Source organism: Gekko japonicus, unplaced genomic scaffold (genome assembly GCF_001447785.1).
Source record: "Gekko japonicus isolate JY-2015 unplaced genomic scaffold, Gekko_japonicus_V1.1 scaffold790, whole genome shotgun sequence".
NCBI lineage: Eukaryota > Metazoa > Chordata > Lepidosauria > Squamata > Gekkonidae > Gekko > Gekko japonicus.
In genome coordinates this window covers 570,729-583,825 of record NW_015163626.1, presented here as the reverse complement: position 1 = coordinate 583,825, position 13,097 = coordinate 570,729, and the positions used below count along the sequence as shown (strand labels likewise).

The 13,097-nt window shown below is 43.3% G+C and overlaps 1 protein-coding gene across 3 annotated transcripts; it reads left to right on the top strand.

The window, feature by feature from the left end:
* Nucleotides 1-5: 5 nt before the first annotated feature.
* ZBTB5 (zinc finger and BTB domain containing 5) lies at nucleotides 6-12,444 on the top strand. 3 transcript variants are annotated; one of them, XM_015407489.1, is made up of 2 exons: nucleotides 6-109; nucleotides 9,710-12,444. In XM_015407489.1, the coding sequence occupies exon 2, from the start codon at nucleotides 9,714-9,716 to the stop codon at nucleotides 11,739-11,741; it is 2,028 nt and encodes a 675-aa protein (XP_015262975.1). In that variant the 5' UTR covers nucleotides 6-109; nucleotides 9,710-9,713; the 3' UTR covers nucleotides 11,742-12,444. The 3 variants fall into 3 exon arrangements, with proteins under 3 accessions (XP_015262975.1, XP_015262974.1, XP_015262973.1); XM_015407488.1 differs by having other exon boundaries at nucleotides 6-173; XM_015407487.1 differs by lacking the exon at nucleotides 6-109 and adding an exon at nucleotides 664-756.
* The last annotated feature ends 653 nt before the right edge of the window (nucleotides 12,445-13,097 follow it).

Below are 13,097 nucleotides of genomic sequence, written 5' to 3'. Positions count from 1 at the left end.
CGCACTGCTTGGCGAAGATTGAGCCCGCCCCCTAAAGGAGCGGAAGAAAGGGCAAACGGACGCAACCGGAGCCGAGGACAACGGCTGCCCCTCCCTCCCGGTGACACGGGTGAGCGGGACGGGAGGGGGGGAGAGAAAAAACCCTATCATCTTCCCCAACCCCCATAGCGCAGGTGAGGCACGCGCGCCGTAAACACGAGACCGAAGAGGGGGACGCGCGCGGTGATTGGATAATGATATTCGAGTGTCCGTTGGGAGCGCGCGGGTAAGGGGGCGTGGCAGGCGGTGCTGGGCGCGCTGCTTTGTGATTGGCTGCGGGGCGCGAGATGGGGACGATGGGGGGGGGGACTGAGGCGATGCCGTTTAGATGACCGGGCGACGGGGAGGTCCCCGTGAACGCGAGAGCGCCCCCCCCCCCCCCCACTCCGACTGAGCGGCGGGTAGGTTAAAAGAGCGAGTGCGGTCGCGCGCGCACCTCGACGGTGGCGATAGAAGACGTTCCAAGCGAGCGAGCGTGCGCGCGACGGTAGCTGGCGGAGGTGTCGGCTGGCTGCTTGCCTCTCCCTCTAGCTCGTGGGGCTGGACGGGGGAAGGGGGGGGTTGGGTTGCTCCTTGCAACTGCGCATGCCCCATGGTGGTCCGAGGGGCGTTGTGGTTCTGTGACAAACGCCTGACTGGACTGTTAACGAAGGAAGAGAGGGAGGGGGTGCTCCTGCCACGCCCACTTGGCTCCCGGTGAGGGCGGGGCATGGACTGGTGAGTGGGGGGGGGAGATCTCCTCAGGGGGCAAAGTTGAGAGGTGGGCGGCGGGGGGGGGGGCTTTATTGGAAGGCTGAACAACCCAAGCAGGGAAGGGAACCGGGATGGGCGGGCGGGCTTCTTGCCTTAACACAGCAATTAAACTTACTCTTCTTTTTAGTTCACTTTTATTTATAAGCCGTTTTACTTACGGCCCCCGAATCAAAGTACAATTAAACCACTTCAGCCCTGCGAACACATTATAGTGAATGTTTGTGCGATTTGCATGCACATGAATGTTCTTTGTGCAGCTGTTGAGTGATCCTATATTCTACCTGTGCCTTGCTGAGCATGTCTTTTTAAAACCCCACAGGCATCCAAGTTCTGGTTCTTCGGTTTTATTTTGAAAGTGGACATATGTTGGTCAATGCTGCCTCTGAGCTGTGGAGTCTTGTGAGCAAAAACTCTACTTTGTGAGCTAGTGGCATTAAAGTTGTGAGCGAGCAATATGGCCACTGCATAAATTAGTTTGCTCTGGAGCCATCCTTCCTGAGCTAAGACGAAAATGTACGAGCCAGAGGCTAAAAAATTGTGAGTTAGCGCACACTAACACAGTTTAGAAGGAAAACTGATGTTGGTGCATTCTTACCAGCAGCTGTACATGTGTATATACAGGGTGTATGTGTGTTCGCGATAACGTGTACAGGGCTTTTGTGTTTATTAAACGGAAACTCAGAAACCTTGTTCATGGTTGCTTTTGTCAATTATCACACAGTTAATTTCCAGTTTGGCCATATGATCTTACCTGCTTTTTCCAGTCTGGCTGCCCTGTATCACCTCTCAAGACAAGGTGGTACTGAAGTGGCCCTGTTGAAAGCAGTGGAGTGGTCATTGTGACTAGACCTAGTGGGAGCCAAATGGCCTCACCAGGCCATTCTGGCTTCTCTCTTCAGGACAGTCCCTCATTTAGAATGTAGGAAGGGCCTTATTTTAAAGCAGAGTTGTCCAAAGGTGACTGTTTTAGTGGTGTAATTAGTAAATGTTAAGATGTTATATCGCTATCTGGATTGGTTTTAAATTATTATATATACTGACTGTATTTTAAATGTTTCTTACAATGGCTGTAAATCGCCCAGAGCCTGCTTGCAGGGTGGGCGATTAAAATTTTTAATGAAATAAATAAAATGTGTAAGGCCAGTACATTTTAGAGCAGGCTACATGAAGGACTTTTGTTGTTTGTCGTTGTTGCTTCCCAACCGATCTCTGGCATCTACCTTGGCTCTGCTCCTGAGCTGAAAAGTTCTATCCCAAGTCTGCATCCTAAGCCTGCTGCAACAGAATGAAAAGTGGAACAGAGTGTTCTTGAAAAATAGCATAAATATTTCACAGTAGTTATTATCAGATTCCTACAGGGCAGAATGAGAATTAGAACTATCTCAGGGTTTGTTATTTACATAACAAGAAAGGGGGGGGGATGTATTTGTGTGTTCATGAGGGACTAACTTTGGATCCTCCTCTGCAGTACTTCAGAAATATTACCTTCTACTTCAAAGGGGAAAGGAATCTTGCAGCACTTCGGGGCGAACTGCATTCAAGCATTGCTGTGGTTTCTCTCCTTCAGCTCCTTGCATCTGTGAGGGATAGAACTGGCCTATTAAATAGGCAGGGGTGGCCTTGTGCAAAAATAGCCTGGAGACCAGTCCTGAAACTCCTGCTTGACTTGGGGTCTTTGCAAGTATGGCTTTCAAAGAGCAGTAGCTTAAAAAGGTAAAGGTTCCCTTGCTCGAAAGCCAGTCGAATCCGACTCTAGGGTTGTGGTGCTCATCTCCATTTCAAAGCCGAAGAGCCAGCGCTGTCCAAAGACGTTTCCGTGGTCATGTGGCCGGCATGACTAAACACCAAGGCGCACGCTTACTGCTGTGTTAAATTCAGCTCTAAAGTCCTGTGTGGCCACTTCAGTTGGCCTTGAACGGTCCTTCGTCCCCAAGCTGAGAACAACACTAGTAGCCCTCCTACGTTCTCTTCCATTGAGCAAGCAAGGATACGTGATGCTGCTGTTGGAGAGAACACTCCACCTTCTCCCCCCCCCCAATGAGAACTAGTTATGCTCCATTCCAGAACTGTGCAGCCCCTTTCTTTTACTACTGCTTATCTGTTCATCAGTAAAGGGAAAATGGAATAGAGTATAAATGATCCTTTAGAGCAGCAGTTACTGGAATTAACTTGGATGTTTGCATTCATATGCAATTCTGTAAGAATTAAAGCTGCAGTGCTATCAAACAGCAGTGCTAGGAACAATGATAGAAGTATGAGAATCTCTGGTGCAGCCACTTCTGGAATGGTAGTATGTTCCTTGAAGCAAACAAGTGACAGAAAGGCTACTACTTTTAAATCAGCTTGTACAAAGAAGAGTTAAAAGTCTAGAGTCCCTAAATGAGTAGCTTATGATGTTGGGTGAGACCCTAGTGTTAAATTGTACTGGGTTAGACGGAGAGGTATCCAGTTTAAACAAGCGACATTAAATGTGTGATATGCAGTCTGCAAGAACATGATTGATCTCTAAAAACTTGCTGCCACCAATTACAGAATGTGATAATTGCAAATAGTGGAGATGGCTTAAGCATAGCTAATTCAGATAGCACTAGAAAAACCTGTTCACAGTAGCAATATTGTTTAGAATATTAACTGAGTATTATATCTTAAAAGCAAGAGGTGATTAAGTAGAACTATTGTGCTCATCTATTACTGTTTTCCTTTAAAGAGGTCCTGAACTCAAATAGGTTGGAGAACCAGATTGCCTTCCCAGCAGATGTCCAAAAACCACATCTACATTTTCCCTTCAAAACAGTGTCAGTTCCCAATGCACCAGTTAATTCCACCTCAGTTAGACACCAGAATTGGCTAGAGAGAGAGTGCTTCGTGCAGCTTTGAGAAATTGTCTGTTAAATGTTTATAGTATTTAATGATAAATTTATAAGCTTTATGTGTATAGTCTCCCTTAAATTCTGCCACAGGTACATGCAGTAATTTGCTGTGGCATGCAATGCGCACTCTAATGTAAAAGCAGTATATCAGGTTAAAGTTAAATAACTACCCAAAGCTGGAAGGACAACTAAATTATGTGAGAATTTTTTTTAAAGTATGGATAAGGTGCATGATTACTGATTATTTAACTGTGCTAAATCTATTGTAGGTCTTCATTATTAGCACTCAGTGTGCTGTCTTGCATTCTACAGCTATTCAAAAAGTACTTCCCTGTGTTATCTTGCTAAGAAACTATCATTGGTCAAGCATCTTAATGGTGTTTTTGGCAGATTTCCAGGTGTTAGTTGTTGGACAAATATTAAGTCTGTCTAAAATGGGGGGTGGAAGTAATGGGGTTCAAATAACAAGCTGTAGCAACATTAGGTTGACAAGCAAAAAGGACACAAATCACATTAAACTGTGGCCTAATAATATTAGCTATGACCAGAAGTGTCATCTTATACCAGAAAAATGACAACATAATCATACCTCCCTCAAAATGAAAGAGACTACTGTTGCTAGGTAGGGTGCTATTTAATGTTCCTGTACAATTGTCTCAATTGTCAGTCTATTTATTTGACCTCATATAATAGTAACAGGTGGCCCTTCCATGTAAATTTAAAAAAAGTGTCGGGGGATTACCCAAGACTAGGGTATATGTTCCTGTCTAGTCCCCAGGTCTGCAGAAAAACACAGAAAGCTGTATATAAGGGGTTGAATCCCCCCACTGCAAAGTAACTGACAAGGTCTCAGAATATACATATATGGGGGTGGGACTATGAAAAGGGGGGGTCAAGCAAGGTGAGGGGAAAACATAAGTGGGATGTTGAAAAGGGGGGAGGAAAATGTGGCTTAGGCAGATAAGGAAAGAAGCAGAGTGGGGGGGGTTTACCTGTGAGTCCCCTTCTGTGCACGTGTATACTTCTGTTTTATTTTTCTCCTTTAAAGGCATTGTAGAGCTTGAAAGAAGTCCATAACTGATCTGATTCATAAAATGTTATGTATGGTGTGCGTATGCATCTCATTTATCTGCTTCTATCTCATTGATCGGCCCTCATTGCCCCCCCCCCCCGAACCTTGGTGTATGTTTACCTCCTTTCTGTTTAAATGGTATTTTAGAATTTGGCAAGAGATGTGCCATCACTAACTGCTCACTTAAGAAAGCTTAGCTGCCCTTTTAAATAGGGATATGTACATTCTTATTCAAGAGATGGATGATTGCTTCTGTTCTCTATAGAATGGTGCTCAGAATGATGGCTTAGAAAGTGTGTGTTCTAAGACCAGGTTTGAACCCTTATTCCTTTGGGATGAAGTAATTCCAATCTCCTGGTACTTACTCTTCTAAAACTAATAATGTTCCAAGAAACCTAAGCAAACAATATTTTTGAGCGCTCTCAAGCATTAATCCAAACATTGTATTTTGTTGGCAAAAAGATTCAAAGACCTCACTAACTAGCAATTCAAAAAATAAGTGTTCAGTTACTGTACTTTGAGGCATTAAGAGTACTTCTCTCAGCTATGGCGATCTCGCCCTCTTCCCTCCCTCACATGCAGGATTTTCCTTTCTGTCTTAATTCTTACTGAGCAGCTCCATTATCTATTTTCTTCTTATTTGTTGCTTTATTTGATAGATAGACAGATGGACATATGCTGGCCCAGCCTAGGGAACTGAGGGAAGAGATAAAATCACCTTCTTATACTCTGCTTTTGAAATGGCACATGAGAGGCTTTTGAAATTTCAACATAAACAAAATATTTTATTTAACTTGGAGGAGAAAAGGTCAGGTGTAATCAGGTGTAGGATGTATGAAGTGAACATATAGTAAAACTGAGGTAACTTTGTATTCACTCAAACACTAGATAATTTGTTGCCAACAGTAAGTGTTTCTGCTATTCGGCGTGTTTAAAACTTTTAGGAGGGAGGCTTACTTTTCAGTTTCTTCTTAAACACTCAAGCATAAGTTTCTGAGTTTCACGAACACGTAAAGTTAAAAGGCAGGAACACACGACCAAGTTCCCAAAATCCTTCTTTATACATAAACCAGGGATCACTCCTTTCTTTAAGAGCTGTTTCCCTTTTTTGACTGTACAGGGATCACTTTTCTTTCCTAGAGGCTAGTTCCCTTTTGTGGCTTGAATGAGAATCCTCCTTGATCCACTCACTCTCTTAGCCTCCTTCTTCAGCTGTCAGTTTCCAACTGTCGGTTTGTAACTGTCTCTCAACAAAATTCCATTCAAAGAGCCAGTTTGGTGTAGTGGTTAAATGTGCGGACTCTAATCTCATGCCTCCACTTACAGCTGCTGGATGACCTTGGGCAAGCCATAGTTCTGTTAGAGCTGACCTTGAAAGGGCAGTTCTCTCAGAGCTCTCTCAGCCCCACCTACCTCACAGGGTGTCTGTTGTGGGGAGAGGAAGGGAAAGGAGTTTGTAAGCCGCTCTGAGACTCTGAGTGAAGGACGGGGTATCAATCCAATCTCCCCCCCCCCAAAAAAAAAAGGTTCTCAGACTCTGTTAGGCATCAGCTCTTGACAGTCTGTCACAGGTGTCCTTAAAGTCTTTCAGCAATTGGCATATTAACATCAATGTCCCCTGGGTCAGAGGTTTCCTTGAATGTCTGATTTTTAAAAGGAAGATCCTTCCTTTTATTATTTCCCGAGATGTGATTGCGTCTCCATTTTCTCAATGTATTTGGGTGGCTAACAATGTTCCCTCTAATTTATTTTTCCCAACTGAGCGGAAGCAGTTAACATCCTGAGCAGAATATAACTGCTGTAATCTTAAAGTGGGCAATGGGCAGTGCAAGACCCTGTGTGGCTCCAGATTGCTGCTGAGCGGGGCTTCCTGTGTTAATGAGCGGCCGCTCACGTGCACAGCTTAGAGGGAACACTGGCTGGCTAGTTTAGTTTATTCGTTATTGAAATGTAACCCAAACATATTATTCATCCCACCTACTGTTTGTGTACACTCCCCTCCCTTCTGAGTTTGTGTGGAAACCTGAGGGTTTTTCAAACTTCCAAAAGTAATCACTAAACTTGTAGAACAAAGTTTATGTCCAGTAGCACCTTTCAGACAACATAATTTTATTCAAGGGTGTAAGCTTTCATGTGCACACACACTTCTTCAGATACAATGAATTTCTTTGTATCTGAAGAAGTATGGGTGGACATGAAAGCTTACACCTTGAATAAAACTTTGCTGGTCTTAAAGGTGCCACCAGACTCAAACTTTGTTCTGCTGCTTCAGATCAACACGGCTACCCCCCTGAACCATTAAACTTGGAGGAACTTGAAATTATTTTTGACAGTGGTATCATTATAGCTGAGGAAACTTTCAAAAAATTTACAAGTGGATGCTTGTCTGTTACTTAAAACCAAAATTGCATAGTGGCATTATTACTCTGAATTATATCTTTAAGTGATCAAACTTTTTTGCTTACTTTAGGGAATTTTTACGACACAGTTGAAATGTATATGGGTGTGTGGGGTGTGTGTGTGGAGTAGTATAACTTTGGAAGCTGAACACTCTTGTTCTCTGCTCTTAGATTTGGAAGGTTCTCTTTAGAAGCATGAGAAGGTGCAAATATCTTAAAAGGTTGACTTTGTTTCCCATTGATGGCTTCTTCTCACCTCTAGCAGCCAGGAAAATATTTCTTCTTGGCATTGGAGATTTCAGTTTTGAATGAGAACACTTCGAATAAGTACATTCATGTTACGAGTAATAGATGTAATCTGGGTAGAAGTTGATGGCTGAAATCTCATCACTTCAGCAGGTTTCAGACACATGTCTGAAAGGCTGCCAAAAATCCCACTGAACAGAAGTAGTTTATCTCTTGAGATTATGCCCATGAGGCATGAATAGCATAAAGCATATATAAACATTGTTTCAAAATATGTTAATGCTAAACATTTCTTTGAATTCTCATACCATCTTCCTGTGGAGGGGTTATAACAAGGAAAGTCTGAGCAGATTTCAAAGGTTACCTTTCTTGACCCTGTATTGACTGGACATATTGCACACACAGCTGAATGCAGACAGTATTCTTACTTAAAACGTTTGTGCCAGCCAAACCTATTATTTACTTGAACGTGTGTTGAGTGTTCAGTTCTTTATACCAAAGATGCATTGTGTGATGAGAGAAGTAACCTGTTGTCATCTGCGGTGGTTGCCTAATGTTGTACTGCAGGGTCTGTTACTTTGAAGAAAGAGCCCAACTATTTGAGGTCCCAGTCTAATGTTAAAAATATCTATACCATACATATATGTCTGCAAAAGTCACTGTCCCGCTGACTGAACGAGGCATTGATCCTCCTGTGTAACATACTGCATTCAACCAAGTAAGACTTGGTCAGCCTAATCCAGCATTCTGTACTCTGCCTTTGGAAGGTCACAGGTGGCAGTCTTTCCCAGTTTGCCACCCAGGATCCTTCAAGTTAATGATATGGGGTGGTGTGGGGAGCTTATTCATGCAAAGCATGTGCTCTGCAATTGAGATGCCTCCTGCCTAAAAGCGTAAACACTCCTGTTCTGATTTATTTCACTGTTGTTGTTTTAGTTATATTTTTAATTGATTTTTCAAGACTGTTTCAACATTGTTTAACTCAGAAGGGTTACAGAAAAAAAGGAAATTTGATTCTACTATTTAACACTTTTTCAACACAGTAACACTCAGAAGGAGTACAGAAAGGTTGAAGTTTTGCATAAGCAGATTTAACAGTTAACTCAAAATGTTAATTTCAACTAGAATACAAACATTGATGACTTTTTTATGATTTACGGTACAATCAGAAGAAGCGTAAATTCCTATATATCGGGTTATATGGAATTACTGATCATAGGAAACCATTCTTGATATTTTTCCATCTGCAATGCTGATGAGTTATTTGAGGTCCGCCCATAAATGAAGCATTCCCAAATTTTCTTTTGCCAACATGTTAGTGTGGGGATATTTTTTTTGTTTCCGTTTATACTCTGGAAGAGCCCTGCAAATAAAGATTGGAAAGCTAGTTTTTGTCCCCCTCCCCTAGTTCAAGGACATTCCTTCTGCTCGTCTTCCCTACCTGCTATCACTTCCACTGGTCCTACTTCTAAAAGACAAGTGGCTGTGGCAGTTGATCCCTGTGTGTGTGTGTGTGCTGCCATACAGATGGGCAGTTGACCCCAATTCCACCCCTGCCTTGGTCTGGAGAGGACGAACCCTCTGGGCCACAGGGGACTGTGTCTGCTGTGTGTCTACGCCTACTTGCCTTTGGTGGTCCGATGGCTGGTAAACTGCAAAGCTATATTAGACTACCCTCTTCCCTGGGATAATCCTAGAATGTTCTCTTCAAAAGTTAGTATAGAAAAGTTTATTAACGAGCACTTCCAAACCTACCCCAAAGACCAACTTGTTCCTTGTTGGAACTTGTACAGACCTTGCTGAACTGCATGTCTCTGCAGCAGACCCTGTCATTAGCCAGAATTACTCCAGGTCTCTCTGTGTTGGATGGAGTAACTTGCCAAAGTATTTATGACTAAAGCAATGAATGATTTCTGTGGCTTTGTTATACTTTAGAAAATGGATATTATCTCAAGTGTGCTGAGAATTCACTTTTGTTTGGCAGGGTTCATCAGAACAATCATTTGATTGTTCAGTTGTTAACAATTCTTTACCCTGGGTATCTGCTGCACTTTCTCCCCTTCTACTTTCTTGCTCCCAGTAACCCCAAGTGTTTTATGTATAGGTATATACTTCAGCCCAGTCTCTTCTCATTCAGCACTAAGAAAACTGTGTTCTCGTGGCATAAGATTGGCATTTAAGTCACAGTCTAAATGGAACTTCCATTCTTTGTCTCATCTGCATTAATGTTCCTATGAACTAATCTTTTAGGATTAAGATTAGCTTCTTGTGGCCTTGAACACAAGTAGGGCAATTTCTGGTGTTTAACATGTTATTTTCTTTCTTTGCAGGATCATGGATTTCCCAGGGCACTTTGAGCAAATCTTCCAGCAACTAAATTATCAACGGCTTCACGGCCAACTTTGTGACTGTGTCATTGTAGTTGGGAACCGGCACTTCAAGGCACATCGATCGGTCTTGGCTGCATGCAGCACGCACTTTCGAGCCCTTTTCACTGTAGCGGAAGGAGATCAGACCATGAACATGATCCAGTTGGATAGCGAGGTGGTGACTGCCGAGGCCTTTGCTGCTCTCATTGATATGATGTACACCTCCACCCTCATGCTTGGAGAGAGTAACGTCATGGACGTGTTGCTAGCAGCTTCTCACCTGCATTTGAACTCTGTGGTGAAAGCATGCAAACACTACCTGACTACAAGGACTCTGCCAATGTCGCCACCCAGTGATAGAGTTCAGGAGCAGAATGCACGCATGCAGAGGTCCTTCATGCTTCAGCAGCTTGGACTAAGCATAGTGAGCTCGGCCTTAAACTCCACCCAAAGTACAGAGGATCAGGCAAGCTCTATGAGTTCATCAATCCGAAGTAACATAGAGCAACGGAGTACGTTTCCAATACGGCGTCTGCATAAACGCAAACAGTCTTCTGAAGAAAGGGCTAGGCAGCGCATCAGGCCTTCCATGGATGATTCTATTATGTCGGATGTTACTCCAGAGAGCGCCCAAGCAGTGGTTCATTCGCGAGATGAATTTTTTTCCCCAGACTCATTGAAAATTGTCGATAACTCTAAGCCAGATGGTGTAACTGACAACCAGGAAGACAATACCATCATGTTCGATCAGTCCTTCGGTGCTCAAGAAGATGCCCAAGTGCCCAGTCAGTCGGACAACGGTGGGGGAAATATTTCCCAGTTGTCCATGGCATCCCAGGCAACTCAAGTTGAAACTAGCTTTGACCAGGACACGGTCGCCCAGAAAAACAACTTTCAGTGTGAGAATGCTGAGGTTGGTCTGAGTGAAAAAGATCACATGAGAGTGGTGGTGAAATCTGAGCCTTTGAGTTCCCCAGAGCCCCAGGATGAAGTGAGCGACGTGACTTCCCAAGCCGAGGGCAGTGAATCTGTAGAAGTGGAAGGAGGAGGAGTAAATGCTGAAAAGATAGAACTGAGTCCCGAGAGTAGTGACCGTAGCTTTTCAGACCCCCAGTCTAGTACCGATAGGGTGGGAGACATCCATATCATGGAAGTCACAAATAACCTGGAGCACAAGTCCACCTTTAGTATTTCAAATTTCCTGAACAAGAGCAGAGCCAGCAGTTTTGGCACTAGCCAGAACGAGGATAACATTCCAAACACAACTAGTGACTGCCGAATGGATGGGGATGCCTCGTATTTAATTAGCCCAGAGTCTGGGCCCACTAACAGCCATTCCTCTGCGACAGTCTCTCACGTGGAGAATCCGTTCAGTGACAGTGCAGACTCTCATTTTGTCAGGCCTATGCAGGACGTAATGGGTCTTCCTTGTGTACAGACGTCTGGCTACCGGGGAGCAGAACAGTTTGGAATGGAGTTCCCGAGGTCTGGCTTGGGGTTGCATTCCTTATCAAGGGCCGTGATGGGCTCTTCCAGAGGTGGAGCAGGCGGCTTTCCGAGCTACCGCCGTATAGCTCCCAAAATGCCCGTGGTGACCTCTGTTCGGAGCTCTCAGTTACCGGACAATGCTCCCAATTCTCAGCTGCTAATGAATGGTGCCACTTCCTCTTTCGAAAACGGGCATCCTTCGCAGCCTGGCCCCCCACAGCTGACCAGGGCATCTGCTGACGTTCTTTCAAAATGCAAGAAGGCCTTATCCGAACATAACGTCTTGGTGGTAGAAGGGGCACGTAAGTACGCGTGCAAAATCTGCTGCAAGACATTTCTTACCTTAACAGACTGCAAGAAGCACATCCGTGTGCACACAGGAGAGAAACCGTACGCTTGCTTAAAGTGCGGCAAGAGGTTTAGTCAGTCGAGCCATTTGTATAAACATTCCAAAACTACTTGCCTACGCTGGCAAAGCAGCAATCTACCCAGCACTTTGCTTTAACTCCTTCCCTCCATCTCATGATGCCATTACGGATTTCACTAATGCATGGAGCACAGAAAAGTGAACACTTAAGTGTGATTGTGCCACACACAAAAAACAAAGGCTTAGCTCTTTTTAATACCAGTACCATACCTACCTCACAGGGGTGTTGTGAGGCTTAAACAACTTTTTAAGTAGCGCTTTGAAATTCTCCAGCTCCGTCACACAAGGATCCCATGCACACTTAGCAGTAAGGCCCATTGAATGGCATGGGACTTACTTCCGAGTAAGTGCAGACAGGAGTGAGCTGCACAAATTATATGGATACAATCCTCAGAATCATTAGTTCTTTGGTAGAAGAAAGGTTAAAAGAAGAAAAAGTGTAGCTAGCACGTAATTTAACTAGCACGTTTCAAGAATGAGAAACTGAAGTGCAAACTTTAAAAAAAATTTAAAATGTGAAAGCGTTTGTGTAAAATAAAGTTCCTACGTGGAGTGTGAGAGCAACATTATGGTTGAAGACTGCTTATCTTGAAGATGAAACCACCTTTGCACCTCAAAGTGCTTTGAAGTGTGCTATAGATTTAACATAGTTTAGGGGTTCTGAATGTATTTTCAGTTGTTTTGCAGTAACTTACACTGTGTAATGAAGGTGCTTACCTTGAGTCCAATGCAAGTAACTTTTTAGACTGTCTGATATGTATGTGTGTGTATATACTTTGAATACAGCAAAATCTAGATGTTTCATAGTTTTCTTTTTGTAAAATCTTGTACTGAATAAGTGAAGTGTGTGTTATGCTTGGTAGTGTTTCTAACCAATTTGTATTTCATGTGTTAAAACTCCTCATTAAGTCTTAAATGAAGTCTGCTGTTATTTCAAAAGTCAGATCTTAAACTTTTATTTTGCCACCTTCTGTCCTTTTTCAAATGTTGCTATTCAGTCTCATCTGAATTTATTGTGCAGACTGTTTATTAGAGATTACTTTTGTGGATTTAATGTGCATTTCCATACTCCTATGCACTAAAGTATTAAAATAGCAACTTGACTCATGTGCCAGTTTCGAGATGACTTTATGGAAGTGTGCTTTCCTTTGGAGAGGAAAAGACCTTGTTCAGCCAATTCCTGTATGACTGTAGCATTCACGCCAATCTGTGGTTGAGTCCTTTGTCTGAATGATGTTTTGAAACTGTGGAGTTTGAAGGATTTTTGGAGCACCTGCAGTTGTGAGTGCCTATTTCTTGTGCTGGGCCTATGATGACCAAGATTAGAAACATGCATCTGTATTAGAATGACATTGATAGAGAAGTTAGTGTAGTAGTGTCATGGATATTCCTTGTTTTGGAGTGAAGCTATCAGCAATGGAATACCATCAGTCC